The sequence below is a fragment of the Gopherus flavomarginatus genome, chromosome 19 (genome assembly GCF_025201925.1).
Source record: "Gopherus flavomarginatus isolate rGopFla2 chromosome 19, rGopFla2.mat.asm, whole genome shotgun sequence".
Classification (NCBI taxonomy): Eukaryota; Metazoa; Chordata; order Testudines; family Testudinidae; genus Gopherus; species Gopherus flavomarginatus.
Window position 1 is genome coordinate 11,130,857 of NC_066635.1, and position 22,456 is coordinate 11,153,312.

General features: G+C 41.2%; 1 protein-coding gene across 5 annotated transcripts in view; it reads left to right on the forward strand.

Annotated features, from left to right (window-relative positions):
- AUTS2 (activator of transcription and developmental regulator AUTS2) overlaps positions 1–22,456 on the forward strand; it is a 939,222-nt gene that overhangs the window by 253,343 nt on the left and 663,423 nt on the right. For all 5 annotated transcript variants that reach the window (XM_050929475.1, XM_050929479.1, XM_050929478.1 and 2 more), the window contains exon 2: positions 7,291–7,500. In XM_050929475.1, the coding sequence (XP_050785432.1) occupies positions 7,291–7,500 (210 nt within the window). The remainder of the gene's footprint in view (positions 1–7,290; positions 7,501–22,456) is intronic.

Here is a 22,456-nt window from a genome sequence, read left to right on the forward strand (position 1 = left end):
ATGAGGTTACAGAGCTCAGGTCGCTTTGTAACAGGTGGTTTTTACATTTTTGGGTGTGGTTTTTTTTTTTAAATGGAACATTTAATTTGAAGTTGCATGGCTTTGTAACACTTGTGGTTTCTTTATTTTAACAAAACTACACTCTTCTCTTCAGGGTTTTATGGCAAGTATGGTGTGTATAGTTTCAAACTTAACTCCAGTTTAACTGTATTCCAAACTGTAAAAGTTTGGATGTGCTAGCTCTGAAATATTTTTTTCCAAAAAATTTCCATTGTCTAGGGCATATTCAAAGCAGATTCAGAAACAAAGCCCCTTTCTGGTTCAGAATGAAACTTGAACAAAAAGTAACCCATAAAAACGTTTCATGGAGACAGAGGTTTGAACCTGTTTGTAATCTGAACACCTGGAGTTTCAGCCAAGAAACTCGGTCTTGTTCTCTGCTGCATTAGGGCTTCCTTCTGTGGCTTTGGCTTTACCGGGGAAAGAATCCCTCAGCATAAGGTGACAGAGCTCCTATACCAGTTCCTGTATCACACATCCCCTCTTGGTCACTGGCACAGATGGCTCTGGGATAAAGGTTTGGGAGGAAGTAACTAGGGATCCCCTACACCCAGCTGTTTTTTGGCTGCTGGAATAGAAGCTCATGGCTGTGGGCATCAGATACAAACTAGCTTGCTAGGGACCAGGTACCTAGGATTTGTGAGTGCGTTCACCCAACAAAGCTGTGAGAGTGACTGCTAAGCTGCCAGTGAGGCTCTGGTCCATTATGTCTAAGCTTGCACTTAGATACTACAGTGATCAATTCCTTTGAAATAAACGGGGCAAGTTTCACTCAACCCTCGTACTTTGAGAGCTCTGTCCTTCAAAGCTCCTACTGTGTAAAACAGTCTCTGTGCGTCCATGCTTTTCCTCTGCTCCTTCCTAAACACATAATTTGGTTTGAAATCATGTTAATTGGAGTAAGATGATGGCACTGCCACCTGGCAGACATCAGCAGGCTTCCTGCTTGCTAGAGTCACGGCAGGAGACCATTCAGCATATGCAGCTATTTCGTGTTAAGGCACAGGCAAAGGGATTAGTTTGATTAATGTGCCTGATAGAAATAAAACAAATGGATTTTTTTTAGATTATATAGTAGGCTCATAAACAGTAATACGCATTTGTATTGAATTGCATGTAATTATGTATTTATGCATTTAAGGCACCTTATTGATGAAAGATGCCTCTGAATGATATGACATACCGGTAGTTGGTTTTAAAATAAGGCTTATATGTTTGTATTCTTTAATACTATAGATGTTTTTGTGTAGGAGGGAGAGGAGTGAGAAACACCAAGATAAGAATGTGTAGTTCATAGGATCAGCTATCCATTTTGAATCAGCTTTTGTGTGTAGCTGTTGAAAACTGCCTGACACAAACTACCAAGTCTCCTTATCTACGTAGGTATGTGTATGGCCCCCATCACCTTAATGACACTTATTATTTGTATTATGACAGTGCCTAGTGGCTATGAGTGAGATTGGGCCATCATTGTGCTTGGCACTGTACGTACATATAGGAAGAGATGGTCCCTGCTCTGAAAGGCTGTCCGTCTAAATATAAAAGACAAGCAAAGGGTGGGAAGGGAAACTGAGCCACAGAGAGGAGAAGTTTGACTTGCCCAAGGTCATGCAGCAGGATAGTGGCAAAGCTGGGAATGGAACTTAAGTCTCCTGGCTCCCTGTCCAGTGCCCTATTCAGTGGACCATGCTACTGCTCATCCTTGTGAATTTAATATGGAATCTTTTTCCTTCTCTGGGCTTAGCTGTGCCTGCTCCAGCTCCCTCCTTTCCTGAAGTGAATCAAACTCTGCTTGCTGCAGTGATGACCCTAGCTCCTCGCCTCCACTCATAGACTCTGTTACCTGCTTCCAGTTTCAGGCCAGGACAGTGGTCAGCCAGAATGCTTTCTTCTTCTTTTGCTGCTCCAGAAGGAGCCAAGCAGTGGTAAACATAAATGGACAGTGGATGTTTTGACGGAACTCCTCTTGCTGGCTATGCAGTGTGTGTGTGTGTGTGTGTGTCTGTCTCTCTCTCTGTCTCTCTCTCTCTCTCTCTCTCATATCCCCTCATCCGTGACTTTGTCTTTTTATCTGCCTGTCTTTGAAAAGGGACTAGAACGTAGTAAGCAAAGGGGAGCTGCGCCATTCTAGGCTGTCTGCTGATGGTTGAGTCTGGAGGGAGCTGGAAAGCCTGTTGTTCAAATGTTGAAGCCCACTGAGGGGCTGCTCTTTCCATTGAGTGCCAAGCCTATTGTACCTCCCTGCTAAATCAGCCCTCTGCCATCTATTTCCTTTCTCCCCAGCAGCTTTAAAGAGAGGAACAAAGGAATTACCATAGCAGAACACATCCAGTGATGTACGTAATCCGTTATTCTGTCAGACAGTGGCCTATTTCAGAGGCTTCCAAGACGGAAGGAAAAAAAAATACGTCAAATATGGCCTTTTCTGGAGTACTGTACCATACAGGGTGGGCATATGGGCACACAGCAGTTTGTCCTGAAGTCTTCCTCGGCGGTGCTGGTGTGGGGGATGAGGCAGGGGGTCTGCTGGGTCTCCCCCAGAGGCGCTGCTGGGGGGAATGGGCTGATGGGACTCCACCTGTTCCACAGGTGGCTTACCTGAAGCAAAGAGCACCCACTGGTGGTCAGGGTGCCGGTGCTGCTCCTGCCCAGTCTGAGCTGGAACCCCCACACTCCTTGGCCTCCACATTCAAATAATGGTGGAGCCGGGGGGAGCTGTGTGCGCACATGGCAACCAGAAACCCCTAACCTGGGTCTGCTGAGCCCCCCCCACAGCTATGCTGCCTCCTGCCTGCTGTCCTCTCTCACACACCTCTGACACGGGATTATGGACCCCTTCCCAGGTGTGGGCCTGGTGCCATGGAGCCAGTGGCGTCATTGTAAACCCAGTACTCCCCTTGCTATGCCACTTCCTTCACCTGCTGGTCAGTTCTGCAGACAAAAAATTGGACTCATGTCTTAGTTTTCTAGGGGCTAAATCCTGGTCAAATTGAAGGCAGTGGGAAGTTTCGCCTTTGACTTCAAAGGTATAAGATTTTGGCCTCAGCACTCTGTTATGAATCCTACCGTGATATAAGGCTGGTGCCTGTTCTGAAGTAACTTGGTTCTGATTTCTTTGTACTGAGCTATCTAAAGTTAATGCAAAGGAAACCCAGCAAACTGGAGGCGAGACCTGCGTCATGACTTGTAACTGCGAGCTGCATGCATGCATTGCTCTTGTCTCTTTTCTAGCAGTGAGCAGAGCTTATCACATCTTTTGGGGAATGCAGCAATTATTGCCTGTCTGAGAATTAGGTCATGACCTTGCCCCAAAAACTTAAGGTCTCATGTGTTCACTTGCCTTGGGTGTACACTGAGAGATGCCCTTACAGGTGTATTCCACTCCAAACAATAAACTAACTAAACTCTGCATAGTGATGGCTCTAAACTCAACAGAATTGTTGGCACACTTAGCTCAGATATGGGGGGTTTGGTTTAAAAGATTTAACCCAGCTGTATCTGGGCTACCCTTCAGAGCAGCTGGGAATTATGGCCCATCCAGCAGCTCTCATTAATGTAATGGGAGTTAGTCACTTCTTGATGGAAGTATTAGACCCTTGAGACATTTTGTAAATTTGGAATTCTGCCACTGTTGCATTTAGATTCTTAGCCACAGAAACATTCCTGCAGAAGCTTTCTCGCTGTTAGGGGAATATTTTTCCCACAAAAGTCTCTCCTCTCTCTCTCTTCCCCTCCCCTTTGGAATTTACTGTGGGTCCCGATAGTGGTTTTAAGGCACAAACACTAAATCCAGTAGCCTAACGAAGTCCCTGAGTACAAGTACAACCTGGTTTGTGTAAGTGCTCCTCATAAACCAGTAGATTTTATGCTGACTTCACAGAATAAAGTGTGATTGTGAGCTCAGATATAGCATAACTTCCTTCATAATGAAGCACCTTTTTGTTTCAGTGCATTACAGCATGTGAATTGTAATTCTGGCATGTCCACTTATTGTGAAGGGGGTCTGTGGCAAGTCTGGCTTTACTAAAAGAGTTTGTCAGTGTATTTCAGTACAGTTCAACCACAAATTACTGAGCTCAGTGCTGGAAATACTAGGTGAGATTCTTTACTCTGAGTAATGCAGGTCAGACCAGATGGTGAATAGATTTTAAACTCAAAAGGTACCACTACCATCAGCTTGGTATAGTACTCCTGAAGTCAATCTTCAGTGAAGTCAGTGGAATTATGCCGAGGATCTGACCTTAACAATCGGTGAAAAATATCTGCCAAAATATGACATCTTAGGCAAGAGGATGTTGTTTTAGTGGGACTGGGGAGACAAGGTAATACTTCTTCCATATTAATAATAATTACCTAACTGCCATATAACTAGGCTTGGAAGAATTAGATTTTTAGTGGCAGATGTCAATTTCAACGTACACACACCAACTGATGATAAATCCATCAATGATTGATGGAAATTTACAGATGAGCAAGCAGCATTTTTCTTACTTTGCCTGCAAACTTGTTAGTGTTTGATTTAAAGGTATTGACTTTGTATGTTTTGAAGTACGATGTTGACAATTTGTTTTGTAATGGTTATAACGCTTTAGCTTTCTGAATTTCAACATCTAGTCATTAAATCGTAATTCTGACCCCTCCTTCATTCTCCACCTGTGAACATTTAAACAAATTATTTTGAAGCTTTTAAAAATTTTTAAAGGTTCATATTATTCATCAAAATTATTTCAAAGAAATAAAAATTGAATTCTGCTAAGTCTCTCTCTAATGCTTTTCTTCAGTGGTTCTCAAAGCTCTGTACACAGAGGAGGGATGGGGAGATGAAAGCACAGAGAGGTGAAGTGCCTTGATCGTAAAGCCTTTTTGCAAACATGGTTTAAGGCTGTTAACTCTCCTCTGAAATGAGTAATAACAAATTGATACAACTGAGGCACAGAGAAGCTAAGGAACTTTGTCAAAGGTGCCTTAAGTGGATGGCAGACCTGGGAATAGAACCTGCGTCCTTGCTCTCAGTCCTCTCTAATGACTGTAAAATGTTCCTTGTTCTTTTCAATATCAAAGCTGAATAGTGATCGCCTCCACTTTAACTAACACTGTTCATGAGTCTAGGTATAGATCCTGTGAAGTCTGCATTTAGAGGGAGTTTTCTAACAAAAGCCAAGCGGATGGTGAGATGTATTCTGTTCACTAATCCAGGTCAGGAAAATTTGTCTGGCTTCTTCTGTAATAATTTTGGCAGAGTCTGTGGTATTTTCTTCTTGTTCCAAACCTGCATGTGCTAAGAGGACCGGGGTACCGGAGAGCTTTCTCGTGCTCTACCTTTCATTCCCAGCTTGTTCCATCAGCATTTGTAATGTTGAAGTTACAATGAACTGAGGTCTGAAGGCTCCAGGACCAGAGCACATGGAACCTTGAGCTAGGAAAGCCGGTAGCTTTTCCTCTGGGTGCTCAAGATGCACTCAGCCTGACGTGTTAGCAGAGTATGTTCAGTGCTATGTTGTCTAAATAGACTTGGCAGAATTCAATTTTTATTTTTTTATTTTGACAAATATCTGTTTTTAAGCGTTTATTTTTATCTATTTACATTTTCAAAGCTGTGGATAATTATATCGGATTGCGAGAATGAGAAGAGTCAGACAATAATTATTTAATCACTAGGCATTGAGAGATAAAAAGCTAAAGCTTTAGCAATAAAACACAAATTGTCAACGTCACATGTCAAAACATACAAAATCCTAAAATTACTGTAAGTTCTCAAACATAATTTTTCTTTCTTTCCCTGTCTCTAAATTTAAATTTAGATCATTGTTGGTTTGTGTATGTTGGGTGAATTCAACATTTACTGATAAAAACTAATCCTTCCAAACGTATTTAAAAATGATAGGCGCTTATGTTCTAAATGTTCATAGGCAAACAAATAGTGGTGGGTTTGAGCCACAACATTTGCATCCAAATTTGATTTATTACCAAGCGTTTGTAAGGGTGTCTTCAGCCGAGAGTTGATCATAAGAGCGGCCATACTGGGTCAGATGAAAGGTCCATCAAGCCCAGTATCTTGTCCTCTGACAGTGACCAATGGCAGGTGCCCCAGAGGGAATGAACAGAGATTATCAAGTGATCCATGTCCTGTCACCCAATACCAGCTTCTGGCAGACGGAAGCTAGGGACACCATTCCTGCAAATGGCAGAGGTCGGGGTCAGTCACAAAGTTTGGACCTAGATGTAAACCTCCCCGAACACTTGTGTGATTGGGTGGGTGGTTCAGGTGGGCCTTACTCAAAGCCCACTGAAGTAATTACAAAGACCTCCGTTAACGCCAATGGACTTCGGATCAGGACTCTGTTTTGCTTTGGGCCCAAATATAAGTGTGCTGAAAGAAATTTGAAAGTCTAGAGACTGCTTTAAAAAAACACGGTGTTTGTTTGTTTAAGCATTATAAGCCCATGTTGACTTAATAAATGTGCAAGCAGTTGATAAATGGGTTGTGTTTGCAAATATTGGTGCTGATGAACTCAAGCCACGAGGCAGGGCTGGATGCGGGTATATATATGTGTGATGAGTGAGTCATGTAACATTTTAATGAGTAATGACACTTAATGTTTCTGACCCCTCAATTCCAGCAGCCTTACAATTGTATTCTACACTTAGAGTTCTTTGGTTGAGAGAGAACCCATTAGGTCCCACTTAAAGCTGCTTTGCATTTCTGTGGAGATTGAAAGCAGCCTTGCCAAAGTCAATTCAATCAGCCAGCTGGAGATTCACAAAGTATAAAAACTTTCTTGGCAGCACAGAGTCGGTGCAGTTCCTCCTGTGCTGGGCCCCATGCAGCCCCTGATGCATCTAGGGCTGGGGGATTTAGCTGATGCACTTGGTCATTCCTGCCTGGCAGAACCCTTTAGGGCAGGCCATTGTAGCTGGTATCATTTAGAGCAACCCAGAGGCTTCCCTGAGTTGTTCCTGGTCCAGTGCTTGGTGGCTTGAGGATCATGAACCCACAAAGTTGGTTTACTGCTTCCTTCTTGGTGCCTTCTCTGAACTGTGCTGGATACAGAAAGAACCTGTGGATCTGTCCCAGTCTATTTCAGTGATGCAGAGCTGCACAAATGCAATGGGCTTGTTTTTTAACATGAAAATAAGTCATTACCCAGCCTGTACCACAACCAATAATTTTGTATTTTCTCTCCTCTTTCCCCTCCCCTCCCCCTGCCCCACCTTCACCCTCTTGTGCAGAAGGACGTAGCACTGAAGCCTCAGGAACGTGTGGAAAAGCATCAGACTCCTCTGGCCAAGAAGAAACGGGAAGCACTTACCAATGGGTTGTCATACCATCCAAAAAAGCACAGACTTAACCATCACCAGTACAGCTCAGACCGGGAAAATGACCGCAATCTTTGCCAACACCTTGGGAAAAGGAAGAAATTACTGAAGGGGCTCAGACAGGTGGGAGACAAGTTATTTGTTGGGGGGAAAGGGTTGGATATCTTCTTTTCATATATAGTACTTGGAATCTGCTTACTAGATCCCGGCGGTTCTTATGCTGCTTTTAAGCACTTTCCGGTTGTCTTATTGTTGGGCCACCTGGTGCTTTTCTTTTTCATTTACAGCTAGCTTCTCTGGTAGGAGGAGAGCTACGCTGAGTGGGACTGTTAGATGGAATGTGAGGAAGGGAGACCTGTGTAATGACTCCAGGTGGTACGTGATTAGCAAGAATGCAGGAAACTGCAAGTTTTTCTCTTAAGCTGCAGAGCCTCACTTGGGCAGGCTGTGAGACTGGCAAGGCAGGGGAGTGCAGTGTGTCAGGGTTCTAAAGGCAGGAGAGAAGTCAGAGTAATCAGGATGAATCTGTGGTATGAATATGCTTCTGTTGACTTGAGATTTTGTACACAGAAGCATGAGGCTCCCTCTGAATAACAAGGGCAAGGTGAGGTAATTGTGAGAAGAGGAGCTGCTAATCAAGATAAATGGAACTGAAGACTGATTACTGTACAAGGAGCTCATTTGTAGAGTGTCTGTGGTACTAGTGTGTACTCTTTTGGGTTGCTAATCACCATTCCCCTGAGCAAGAACTTCACACCTATCTTACATTGCTATTCTTATGGCAGTCACTGTGGCTCACAGGTGAGGAAATGAATGAGTGCATGGCATCCAGGATTACAGCACTGGAGCCTGGCAACTTGGGCTCATAATTCAACAATCTGTAGACAGGTCTGTTCCTCACGTAAAAAAAAAAAAAAAAATCTTAGTGGCAGGTGTGATATTTCCCAGGAGGGTGTAAAAAAAAAATAGCTTTGCTTCCAAAGCTTTCTTTGATTGAGGGGAAAAATATATATATATATTCGTCTCCTTGTGTATTTATATCAGTTATGTTTGGAAGACAAATCCTTTGGAGATTTTCGTATATTGTGTATAAAAATATCATACGTGCTAATTTGGCTGTCAAGCTGGAGAATAGCAGAGTTAAGAGACTCTACAAGTTCAAATTTGTCCGAAACTTACATGTGATTAAAAACAAGCTTTTACCTAAGATTAGTACAGTTCTTTCCATGTCTGTTTTTAATTCCAGTGAAAACAGTGAATGACTAAGCCCTTCTCTGCAGTGTTTGCAACCTAAATGTTGTAGAACTGAGAACCTGAAAGTGGAAATGACTATAGGCAAAGGTGATTTTCATTGTCTGAGCTGTGGGAAGCTCAAAGAGTAAATAACGTGCCAGTTATAAGTAAATTGACTATTTATTCATTTTTAGTAATCAAAGTTGTAACTATAGATGGAAAAAAAGATTTACAGTATTTTGAAACTTACAATGTTTAGAACTAAAGTAGTTGGAGATTGGAGTGGTTCAGCATGGAGGACAAATTAAAAAAAAAAAAGAGGTAACAAAATAGTATGCATGCAGAATAGGCATTTTAAGTTAGTGAATTGTCATCTTTAATAAAGCTGATGCAGTAATTGTGTTGTTTGGAGTAGGTATTGCAAAATTTGAGTAGGCAGTTGCCATTACAGAGCTGTTCAAGGAAAAGTTGAAAACACAGTTGGGGATTAAAATTGTGTATTTGATGGACTGAAGAGGAAGAGAGACATTTTCTGTATTCTGACACTAATTTCTGATTCTGTTCCTTTTTAAGAGCATCTAATTATTTTAAGTGTCTACTGTGTGCATCATCTTCAAAAAATTTGACTTGTTACACCATTTGATTCCCATAGCATCATTGCATATTATCAGATGCAAACCTTCTACTTGGCTCTTAAGCAATGAAAGAGTCAGCCTATGCGCTGATGGAGTTTATTTGTGAGGTTGTAGGAGTGGGATTTTTTGTGTTTTTGTGTTTTTTTTAAGAATGAATATGTACTGACTCAGAAGCCATTGAGCTGACAGATGTCATGGACAATGTTTTCACTTTCAGCTGGTAAATCTGAGCTTAATTCCAGAGGGATAAGACTGACAGAAAAGACTGAGAGAGAATAGAAGTATCCTACCCAATATCAATTAATGCTTATGATCGAGGTACATCTCTTTAGATAAGAACACACACTCATCAGCAGTTTAGGGGCTAACAAATCCAGGTGATTTTAGCGCTTAAACACACACACAGAGAGAGAGAGAGAGAGAGAGAGAGAGAGAGGTCATTGAAAAGATGGCAAAGCTTATTTAAGAAGACATACCCAGAGGCATTCAATCCAGCATCTCTCTCCTTCTCTTTTTGTGTTTGAATGCAAGTAGTAAACAACCTGCAGAAACTAGGCAAAGGAAAGGTTCCAAATGTGGTTCTGTTTTCTGTATTAATGAAGCATCCTCTCTCCCTGCACCTCTTCACAATTGTACACCCTTATTCTTATTTTCCCCAGCCAGTACTCTTTCCCAGCAGTCAGTTGGTCTCCTGGGGTTTTTGGATGAGACTGATTCACACCACTGAAGTCGATAGTATTACAGTCAAATGAGAGGAACATAGAGCCCATTGATTTTAACATTGGCAGAGAAGCAAGGATATGGAGATACTAGAGAGAACATAGTATAAGGTCTGTGGGGGATCTGCTTTGTTAGGGCTATTTGCAGGGGGGGCTTGCATTAATAAAACATATTTATCTTGCATTTCAACAAGAAATGTTGAATTGTCCCAGGTGCATGTTACACGGGTGCAAAATGATACAATCTTGATGCCGTCACTTGCACTCCCACGTTGGAGTGAAATTCTGGCTACAGTACAGCCTCATTGGGAAGTGTTGTGTACCTTGAGATTGTTCATTGTTTCAGTGGTGGTTAACAGTCCTGGCTGACATGCCTCTGTGAAATCTGTTATCAGCTGAATGCAACTCTCACATGCAGGATTTACAAGATGAATCGCTCTCATCACAGTTTTCATTCAAGTCAGTTGTCATAAGGGCTGCTAATTAGTTTTTGGAAAAAATCCTTGCAGTATTCATGCAGGTATTTATCCAGCTAGGCTGTAGTGACTACAGGTTCATTAAAATCCAGAAAATGTGAAAAAAATTTACAGCAGAAAAGACTTTTGCACTCTGCTTTTTGTAAATACACATATTAAATCCCTGAAGGAGACTTGGCAATATGCAAATGTAAGACTCCTCTGAATATATTTTCCAACCTTTTATGTTTTATTTCCTTAAAATTTATTGTTGGATTGTGTGGGTTTTATTTTTATTATTTTAGCTTTGCAAATCATTTTAAATGCAAACACTTTGAAGAAAGAAAATGGATAAAAAACATTTATCATAACTTTTCAAAAATGACTGGGTTTTTAACTAGTAGCATTTTTCGAGCTTAGTATAATAAGTGGAAGGGAGAGTGTGAGCAAAGAATTGCACCTGTGAAAAGTAGTTGTGTGGGTCAGCTTGTCATTTGTCTTTACACAGTGGGAGTCTGCAATTAAAGATAATATATAAGCCATTAATTTTTTTTTTTAGTTTCCCGACCATAATTTCCCTACCAATTACTTTATCCATCATCCCTAGTAGGAGGTTCTGTAGCCGTCTTTCCCGTAATGGAGAACTGATAGCGTGTGCTCCTGAGAGAGAGCATGCAATACAAAATATGCTGAGTATAGTGGCTGCTCCCCATAAAATACAAGAGTCTAACACTACTGCTACTCTAGCGGTGTTATGCTTTCTGCTCAAGTGGTAGAGCCCTGTGTATTAGAACGGAAGGTCCTAGCTTCTATTTATGAGGGTGACCTGTAGCAGGAGGCTGTTACGCTTACCAGTTCCTCTGGTATATCCTCTGGCGTGAAGTTCTGTTTCAAATGCTTATGGGCAGTTAAGAATAGGCAGCCTGAAAAAGAAGTGAAAGGCGCAGAAGATGAGTAAAAGGAGTAATGGAGAGACAGATGAGCAGAGCAGCTTTAATGGGGATGGGACCATCAACTGAAAGAGAAGGAAGAGGGACAAAGTCCACTGAAGTAGGCACCTAAAAACAATAAATATATCATTGGTTGGGGCTCGTGCTTCAGAAACTCCATTCTATGAAGCCATTAAATGTTGCCACAATATGTGAATCATTTAAGGAGAAGGGGGGCTGTGACGCATTGCATCACAGAAACCCGATGTGTCAAGATTACTTCTGCTCCTACTTTCCTACTAGAGTGACCAGATAGCAAGAGTGAAATATCAGGACATGTTGGGCGAGTGGGGGAGGGGACAGAAAGACACAGATGCACAGCCCCGGCTGGAGCCAGATGCAGACTGATCCGCCTGGCCCTATGCTACTAGCGTGCCCCTTCTGGTTGATGGTGGGCCCCTCCTGTGCCACACAGCTCCCCTGCCCAGCCCCCCTGGATCCACTATGCCCAGAGCCCCCCTACTACTCTTCCACCACAAATGAACAGTGCTGTGCGCACACACCCTGCCCAGCGCCCCCTGCCCACAGCCCCACCACAGCTGCCCAGCACCCTCCACAGAACCCCCTACTCGCTAGTTTCCCAATACAGATTTCCCCTCCCTCCCAGTGCCCTTCCCTACAGCCCCACCACCACAACTACACAATGCCCCACAGAGACCCACGCTGCCCTGACACACACAGATCTCCCCCACTGCCCAGCAGCCCCCAACAGGCTTCCACTGTCTAGCACCGTAAAACACACAAACCTCCCCCACAGCCCAGCGTCCTCGACACCCTCACAGCCCAGCACCCCACAGACACCTCCCAGACACTCACTCCATCACATCTTGCCCCCTTCTCTGGCCACACTCACCAGCCCTGCTGGGAGGTCTCCTAGGCTGGGAAAAGCGCCAGTGGGAGCTGCCGGAGCCGCAGAGCGGGGCTTGCTGGTGCCAGCAGCACGCAGAGCCCCTGCACCCTAAGAACCAGAGGGACCTGCGAGGGGGCGAGGTGGGGAGTCCCAGTGGTGCTCACTGGGGCAGCTGCTATCCTGGGAAGCGTCCGGCAGGCTGATCCCTCTGGCTTCTAGGGTCGCAGGTTGGGGGGGCGGGGGCTCTCTGCCTGCTCTGGGCACCTGCAAGCCTCACCCCTGCAGCATGTGGCGCTCCTGCTACCGGGCAGGTGCTGGGAGCTGCCCCAGGAAGCGGTGAGCGGCGGTGCTGTGGTACCGCGACTGCGGTCTGGACGGTCCCCGATATTAGGACAAAGGGCGTCTGGACCAATGTTAGGTTGGGGCGAGGGATAAGTCCCCTAAAATCGGGACTGTCCTGATAATATCACGGTGTCTGGTCACCCTATTTCCTGCCCTGGCAGCTTAGGACTTCAGTGCCTTGCCTGGTTTGAGCCAGGCCTGCTAGCCTGCTGCAGACCCAGACTGAGGATCTGAACCAAGTCCCCTAACAGCTGTAGGCTTAACTGAAAGCAACTTAGAGAAGTGTTCCTGTCTTTAACACTCAGATGTCCAAATCCCAAAGGGGTCCAAACCCCAAATAAATCTGTTTTACCCTGTATAAAGGTTATACAGGGTAAACTCATAAATTGTTTGCCCTCTATAACATGGATAGAGAGAGATGTACAGCTGCTTGTCTCCCCCCCCCCCCCAGGTATTAATAATACTCTGAGTTAATTAATGTCAAAATTGATTTTATTAAATACAGAAAGTAGGATTTAAGTGGTTCCAAGTAGTGACAGACAGAACAAAGTGAATTACCAAGTAAAATAAAATTGAACACACAAGTCTAAGAAACTGAATACAAATAAAACCTCACCGGTTCCAGTAAGCTTCCTTTTACAGACTAGTCTCCTGCTAGTCTGGGTCCAGCAATCACTCACACCCCCTGTAGTTACTGTCCTTCGTTCCGTCCTTGGGGGTAGAAATGTGCTCTCTTTAGCCAGCTGAAGACAAAATGGAGGGGTCTCCCAGGGGTTTAAATAGACTTTCTCTTGTGAGTGGAGACCCCCTCCTCTTTGCTATGCAAAGTCCAGCTCCAAGATGGAGGTTTGGAGTCACATGGGCAAGCCACATGTCCATGCATGACTCAGTTTTTATCAGCCAAGCCACAGTCCTGGGAAGGCTCAGATGTGGATTGGCATCTTCAAGTTTATTCTTGGTTTAAGTGATTTTTGACTGGGCACTTAATTGGCACTTTTCTCAAGAAGCTGACCAAATGCTCTACTAGGCTAGTTAAAATCAAGCCAGTACACAGCCAATAGTCATAACTTCGAATACAAAAATGATACGTTCATGCAAATAGGATGAATACATTCAGTAGATCATAACCTTTACATAGATATGTTACATGGCATATGTAGCCTAAAACAGATTAGTTATGTCACATATACAGCCATAAGCATATTCCATAAAGCCTTATGGGGGGCACCATCACAGGGACTATCTGTTGGACATTACCAAGTCTCTATCTTTTCAGGAATTATGTACATTACCCCCTTGACTGGTGCCCTCATTGTCCAGGGAACCTGAAGTCAAAAAGCAAGTGATTTTGGTGGTTGATCTTTATGGCCACTCTCCCTCAACTTCATCTTTACTATAGAACATGCTGCTATTAATTGTTCGGCTGATTTAATCATAGATTGTTTTTCCGCTGATGTAAAGGTGCTAGCGCGCTCTAGTAATTCAACAGATCTTTGCTGCAGAAGATGAAATAACCATTGCATGCTCTGCATTCTAATCTGTGCTTGGAGTTATTAGTGCTCTTTGCACGCCCTAATACAAGCCTATACTCGACGGATAATAGAGAACGGCTAGGTTGGTGGTAGCTGTACAGTTTGTCATGGCGTTGGTCTGGGAGCTAAGCAGATGGGTTTGATTGTCACTTGCTGTGTGATTCCAGTGAGAGTTGACAGTGATGACAAGCGATTTACAATGTGCTATTTACAGTTTGGGTTTGCAGTCTTTCAATGACATCTGAGTGCTCTTTGCAAATGCTTTTATTGCTGCCTTTCCAAGAGCTGCTAATTGAAAATGAAATTGTGGGTGGGCTTTGAGAGACAAGCAACCGTATGTATTGTATGTAACCCTCTACAGTGGTTTAATTTTTTGACTGAAAACTGTGACTTCGTGTCAGGAAGGGGGGGAAAGACCCATGCATTTGTATAGCTTATGGGCATGTCAGTAAATGGTGTGCACACATCTATCATACATTTAACAGTGAAGTCCTGATTCTCTTTCCACTTAACTGGTGTAATTCCACTGAAATCAGTAAGCTTACACCGCTGTAAAATAGCAGCAGGTCAGAGGAAAAGCACCTTGGAGTATACTGTGCGTGAGGAAATAAACATTTGTGCAATACAACATGTACACATAAGGCCAAATTCTGCCCTAGTGGGGGTCTAATTCTGCACTAGTGAAATGAATGGAAGTTTTGCCTTTGACTTCAGTGGCAAAACAGTCAGGCCAGGCCCGAGTGCTTTGAAAGTAGTACTGCTTGTGACCTGGGCTTGACTGAATTCAATTTTTTTAATAATTTCAACATATAATAACAATGTTTATTTTAAAGCATTTTTCCATTTTTATTGATTTTAAATTTTCACAGTTGAAGGAAATTGTGGGTGGCTGAGACTGAAGGGAGTCAGACAATAATTACTTAATGACGGGAGATGCTGAAATTCAAAAATTGAAGCTATATAACCTTAAAACACAAGTTGTCAACATCCTGTCAGAATTCACAAAGTAAATATCCTTAAATCAAACTCTGAATAAGTTTTCATGTAGCATTTTTGCTGCTTTGCCTATCTGTAAATTTCTGTTACCACTGGAAATACTTTTTCATTGGTTTGTGTGTATACAGTGAAATTGATGTTTACCAACATTTACTCATAAAATTCTTCCAAGCCAACTTGTAACTATAGGCAGAGTTTGGCCCATAGGAAATATATTATGATTCACTAATACTTTAATCTTCTAGTACAAGTTGTCATGTTTTACTTTTCCCCCAGTTCTCTTTAGAAGAACAGGGTATCTTTATTTAATCAATCTGTGCACAGCTGGTTTTATGATGTTAAAAAGAAGGTTCACTATATGATGTTGCAACCTACAAGGCATATATTCTGTGTTGTGATCACAAGTTAAAATAAAAGGAGCAAGTCACATGCAACAAGGTTATAAAGGGAACGCTATTATAATGAAGCTGCATACAGTACCTGTTGGCTTTGTATTTCACGACAGAACACTGTTTACTTGGTTTTGTTTCTTGGTTCACCTTATTAACACCATCTGTAAAACATTTCATTGCATGCTTTTTTGAAATATGCTTCAACTCTTGTGAGGCTGGAGGCTTCATTCGCATGTAGTTTTTTCTTAACTCAGCCATTTGGAAAATCAACTTTTTCATGGCTTTCATTGTGGAAAATTTAGATTACAGCACTTCACCGAGTAAGGAGAAGACAACATACAGGTAACAGTGAGCAGTGCGCACACATCAATTGGATGTAATACCATAATGGGAGAGAGAGATAATAGAAGAATAAATCTATTTTAAGACTTAAGGTGTCCTTTGAAGATGGTCAGGATTAAGGAGGAAGAATTTCTGAAGGGGAGGAGGACTGGGCAGTAGGTGAAGGATGCAGTTGTGGGGTATGGATGTAGAAAAATGTATATCGGGGCAGATACTGAAAAGAATGGCCCATTTGTCAGGATAAGTTGTGCAGTAGCATGGGTGTGGAAGGTATCTTAGAAAGAGAGCCTCTTTGTATGAGATGCCTTATTTGAGCGGGCTGGAAACCTTGCTGTATTCAGCATTATCCTGTTCCTCCTCATTGTGTCATTGCAATGTTGTTAAGTGGTTGGTTTTGGCTTTTATTGCTCCGCTGATAACTATTTCTTTGATTGGGATCGTCTTTTATTATATACACACACACACGTTCTGTGTGTGTGTGTGTGTGTGTAAACTCTACTATCATTCCATCTCCATTCTAACTTCCCTCTTGGAAATTACCATTTGTGACCCACTGTGCTGAAGTACAAGCAATTTTTGTGATTGTGAATGGTTTGCTTCTGAGCAGAGGTCACAGAAATCTCAGCTGCACTTAACCCACACTCCCCATTTCCAGCATGTCATGAAGGCACCCAGTTGCTGAAAAGCATCCAAACAACCGCTGGGGCCTAATAACATATAACTGAGCTCATTGGGCATAAAGGGGATTTTGGTATTCTGTGAAAAGCACAGAAGAATTATGTATTGCTGCATTCACCTATTGTTCTGCACTGCACATCCACACAGATTTAATAAAGTTCCTGGAAAGGCCCTTTGGCTTCCTTTTTAAAAACACACGCACATCAGCACAATGGGAAATCCAGAACCATTCACTAAGCCAAGCAAGACGCGACAGGATGCAGCTAACCTTTTCCGAGCAACGTGATGAGCTGTGCTTTGTGGTGTGCTGGAGCAAACACCTGCATTCATTGATCAACTGTTCATAGAAGCTGCCACTTTATTGAAGATTTGCCTGCAGTGACGTGTTGCAGGCTTTTCCTCCTTTATAATCACCAGTTTCACCTGCAATTTTTCAATGAGTAATTGAATTATACCTCTCTAAATGATACACTGCAAATCTGGCAGGTCCTAATTGCTAATGATGGTTCTGAGAGACTTTCATTTGACTGTAATTAGGTTTGCAAGCAATCAGCTGCCCTTATCAGAATTGAAAACACATGTAATGTAAAATATGGCCTAGTGGGAATGTAGCATTTTCTTAGTTTAAAAGGAGGAGGGGAAAGGGAGATATTTTATTAGCAGAAGCTATGACATGTTCTAACACCTTGAAAACATCATGTGTGAAATTAATTCTGTTCAGCATTATGCCATCTGGCAATGTTATTGTGTGTGTGTATATATATATGTATGTATATATATATATGTATGTATATATATATATGTATGTATATATATAATATAAAATATCTATGTAAAGTGCTTTTGTTATATATACATATAGCTATGTAAAGTGCTCCCTCCCCTTTACTTGCATAGGAGGCTTCTTTTGAAATGGTAATTATGAGCCAAATTGATTATTAATTCTATTGCTGCTAAATAGGTTAAAACAAATACTGTGAAGTGCCATAGACTCAAAATGGCTGCTCTGTGATAAACCTTTCCGTCAGCACTAATGAAACTGGGAAGAAATGGACACATTCCCCTCTACCCACACACACTGCCTTTACCTGTCAATGAGCATACATGTGTTTAAAAGACGGATAATATTACACACAGGCCCTGATTCATGAAAGTAATTTTCCACATGTAGTTCTGCTAACTACGGCCACAATTGAGGAAAGGATCCCAATTCCGGAAAGCACTTACACTTGAAATTAAGAATGTGTTTATGCTCCTGTGCTTTCCGGAATAGGGATCCTTTCCTCAATTGTGGCCATAGTCAGTAGAAGTACATGTGGAGAATTACTCGCTTGCTTAAGTCCTTGAAGGATTGGGACCTTCGTTAATTTCTCCTGTTCTCTGTGTGGGTCTTTCCCACATCAGGAGAAGAGAATAAAAAAGGTAAATAGAAAAATGCAATTTTTAAAGTAAAAAAAATAACCTAGGTCGCCAGTAGTTTTAGCAGTTTTATATAAAGAGACTAGATTTCAAGTGGACAGTACCCATTTAAGTAAATAAAATTTCCAGTAAAGCAAGTGAATTTAATAACAAACGGACGGCCATACCAGGTCAGACCAATGGTCCATCTAGCCCAGTATCCTGTCTTCCAATAGTGGCAAGTGTCAGATACCTCGGAGAGAATAAACAGAGTAGGGCAATTATCCAGTGATCCATCCCTTGTTGTCCAGTCGCAGCTTCTGGCAGTCAGTGGCTTAAGGACACCCAGGGCATGGGAGGTGGTCCTGGACCCGCAGAGCTAATAGCCATTGATGGACCTATCTTCCAGGAACTTGTCTTATTTTTTGCACTTAGTTATACTTTTGGCCTTCCACAGCCTTGGCAGTGAGTTCCACAGATTGATGGTGCATTGTGTGAAGAAGTACTTCCTTTTTGTTTGAAAACTTTTGCCTATTAATTTCATGTTGACCCCAGTTCTTGTGTTATTTATCCCTTCACATGACACTTCCTTATTCACATTCTTCATGCGATTCATGATGATATAGATTTCTATCATATTCCCCGCTTAGTCATCTCTCTTCTAAGATGAACAGTCCCAGTCTTTTTCATCTGGCATATGGTTCCATACCGCTCATCTTGTGTTGCCCTCTCTGTACTTTTTCCAATTCTGATATTTTTTTTGATATAGGACAACCATAATTGCAAGCAGTATTCATGGTGTGGGCATACCATGAATTTATGTAGTGTCATGATATTTTGTTTTATTTATCCCTTTCCTAATGGTTCCTAACTTTTTTTTTATTGCTGCTGCACGTTCAGAGGATGTTTTCAGAGAACTATTGAATCCAAGATCTCTGAATCCAATATCTTTCTTGAGTGGTGGTAACTAATTTAGACTCCCATCGTTTTGTATGGGTAGTTGGGATTATGTTTTCCAGAATGCATTATTTTGCATTTATCAACACTGAATTTCATGTGTCATTTGCTTGCCCAGTCACCAAATTTTGTGATATCCGTTTGCAACTCTTCACAGCCAGCTTTGGACTTAACTATCTTGAGTAATTTTGTATTGTCCGAGAACTTTGCCACCTCATTGTTTACCTCCCCCGCTTTTCCAGGTCATTTATGAATATGTTGAACAGCATTGGTCCCACTGCAGATCCTGGCGGACCTCACTGTTTACTTCTCTCCACTCTCAAAACTGATTATTTATTCCTGTCCTTGTTTCTTATCTTTTAACCAGTTATTGATCCATGAGAACACCTTCCTTCTTATCCATAACTGCTGACTTTGCTTAAGAGCCTTTGGTGAGGTCCTTGTCAAAGGCTTTCTGAAAGTCCAAGTGCACTGTATCCACCAGATCACCCTTGTCCACATGTTGGTTGAGTTCCTCAAAGAACTCTTGTAGATTGGTGAAGCGTGATTGCCCTTTACAGCTGTCTTGACTCTTCTCCAATGTATTGTGTTCATCTATGTGTCTGATAATTTTGTTCTTTACTATATTTTCAACCAGTTTTGCCTAGTACTGAAGTTAGGCTTACCAGCCTTTAATTGCCAAGATGGTCTCAGAAGCCTTTTAAAAAAAAAATCACATTCGATACCACAGTTAGTAGCTTTGCAATTTCATATTTGAGTTCCTTTAGAACTCTTGGATAAATACCATTTTGACACCTCAATCTGGGACAGCTCCTCAGATTTGTCATCTAAAAGGAATGGCTCAGGTGTGGGAATTTCCCTCATTCTCTGCAGTGAAGACCAATACAAAGAATGAATTTAGCTTCTCTTCAGTGGCCTTGCCTTTCTTGACAGTAATTTGCCAATAATGTTCTGAAAATGCAAACATTTGAGTGAAAGAAGAAAAATCCAGGATATATTTTTAATCTTGCCAAAAAGCATCCCTTTAGTTCGGGGAAGGTTTTGAAAAATAAGAAGCTACATCAGAATAAACCAATTTGAATTTGATCTTACAGAACAAATGAGTCTCATATCTCAAATTTTAAAAATGAAGTGACTACAGTACACCGTTCCAATAAAAATGGGAATGCTATTATAATTACCAATCAATCTGTTTTAATGTTTTATAGTTCTCCCCCTTCCCCCAATACATGTTCTACTCTTGTAAATCACCTTATTGCTTCCTGCTTGTTTACAGGCTTTTAACAAGTCAAGCAGCTTTCAGATTGCTTTGATGTTAATTATAGAACATGTTCAATAGGGTTTGGTAGATGAAGGAAAATAGCTCCTATGTTTAAGAAAATAAATAATAAAAGAGCAAGTGCTCTGTGCTTTGTTTTTGAAGGAGACCATGACAGGATTCTTTTTATACTTTAGGTTTCATGGTGGAATATTTTCTCATTGGGAAATTTTTTTAATTTGTATAATACTTTATTTTTTTGCATCCATTTGTTTGTTTTCTGTTTTTTTTGTTTTGAAATCCCATGTTAATTGTGTCAGCTCCCATTGATACTGAACAGAAGCTATATGCCTCTATCAAAAAAAGAATGATCCTTGTAATTATGAATGGGCTAGTGCCTCAACATTCAGGATTGCAAACTTGACATAGGTAGAAGGTATTAAGAACCAAGGCTTTGTTTCATCCCACAAACCCCTGCCCCTGCATCAGTTTTCAACTATCTCTGATATCAGGTGTGTTCAGGTCTGGGATTTTAGTCTGGGCTGATGTCTGCTCATAGGGCCAAATTATTTTCTGGTATAATTCTGATTATTTAGTGAAGTTAAAATTTACTACAGGGTGTTACACAAAATGTTCCTGGAGGTAGCTTATAAACTGAAGAACCTTTGTCATCTAAGAATTTCCCTGCAATGTACCTAGGACCACGTAAGACAGAAAGTTGAAAGACAGGTTCAAGACATGCCTCCCCCAAGGGTGACCGCATAGTGTAGTGGCAGTAGCATGGGAACTGGAAGTTAAGACATCCACGGTCTATTTTGGCTCTGCCACATACTACTGTGTGAAAGATATTTAGCCCCTCTGCACCTCAACTTTTAAATTGGGGTTAATAATAAAGCACTCATCTGCCAATCAAGTGCAGAGAGGCTTAGTAAATTTAATTTGTAAAGTGTTTGGAACCTCAGATGGAAGGTTCTATTGGGGGGGGAGGTATATTAATAGAAATATTGTACAAGACATAGCAGCTTAGCCATTGGGACTGACTGTATAATACCTGTGAAATATAAATGCTATTGTGGCATGAGATTAATTGGGAAGCTGATGTAAGACACAGGCATAATGTACCTTATTTGTAAATATGGTATACTTCTAAATTAACATATATGGATGAAAGGTGCAATCTAATTATAAAATGCTATTGTTGGTAGATCTGCAGTAAAATTTAGTCCAGTATTTCCCTATAATAATCACAATGATGAAAAGATATTTTCTATATTGAGACTTGTGCTTGTAATGTTTTAAATGAACCTGTACTGTACTGCATAATAAATATTGAAAATGACCCCCTCAAACTTTCTACTTTATAATAACAATACACTTTGGTATAATTATTACTGTGTGGTATTATTGGCCTGCAATGGGTACCAGTGAATGTGTCATTTTCAAAAGCGATAAATGGAATTGCATCTTGCATGCTGTTTTAGAGCACTCATAAAGCATTTCTTGGAGACTAAAACAATGAGATTTCAAGACCTCATTGGGAGAAAGAGGCAATACCTTTCCATAGCAATTTGAGGTGTACAATTTTAAATCTTTTGAATTTAAATCATGACAATCTGTTTCACATGAATAATTCAGAAAGACCTGGTGTAATGGAATTATTTTTGACCTGTGTATATTAAACAGCCAACTTGCATTTCCAGTTCTGTTTTAAGACACTATTGCTGGGAATTTTCTCATTGCAAGGAAATAATCATTTTTGTCTGCTTTAGAAAATAATTGTGCTGCAATGTTTGTTGTGCCTTTGAATGCATGAGGTTTTTTAAAATCTTTTATGTTTAAAATTCTGGCTAGAGAAAAATAAACCCCTCTGTGCAGTAGCTCCTAAAATTGAATTTGGAAAGAGTACATCTTGTACTATATCCATTAGGAAAATGGCAGTATTCTGCCATTTCCTGATGTTATTCAATTACTTATTCTGCCCTTGCTTTTAGTGTAAATTGTATATTTTAGCTCATGACCTTTGACAGCAAGTTGAATTACAAGTGAAGGTTCAATGAATTTTTCTTAAAAGCATTCAAATGTAGGAAAGTTTCTGGTTTCCTGTGGTCTTTATAGTACAGTACACGTTACTTGGAAAAACCTTATTACATTTATATTTGGAAACCAATCTTTACTCCTTTTCTTTGGTCAACAGAACCTTTTAGGATGGCTGCTCTTGTTGATACATGTGTTAAAATTAACAATTCATCTTTTTATTTTATATCAATAAGTGCAGTGTTTGTTTAATTTATCAGTAACTCTTG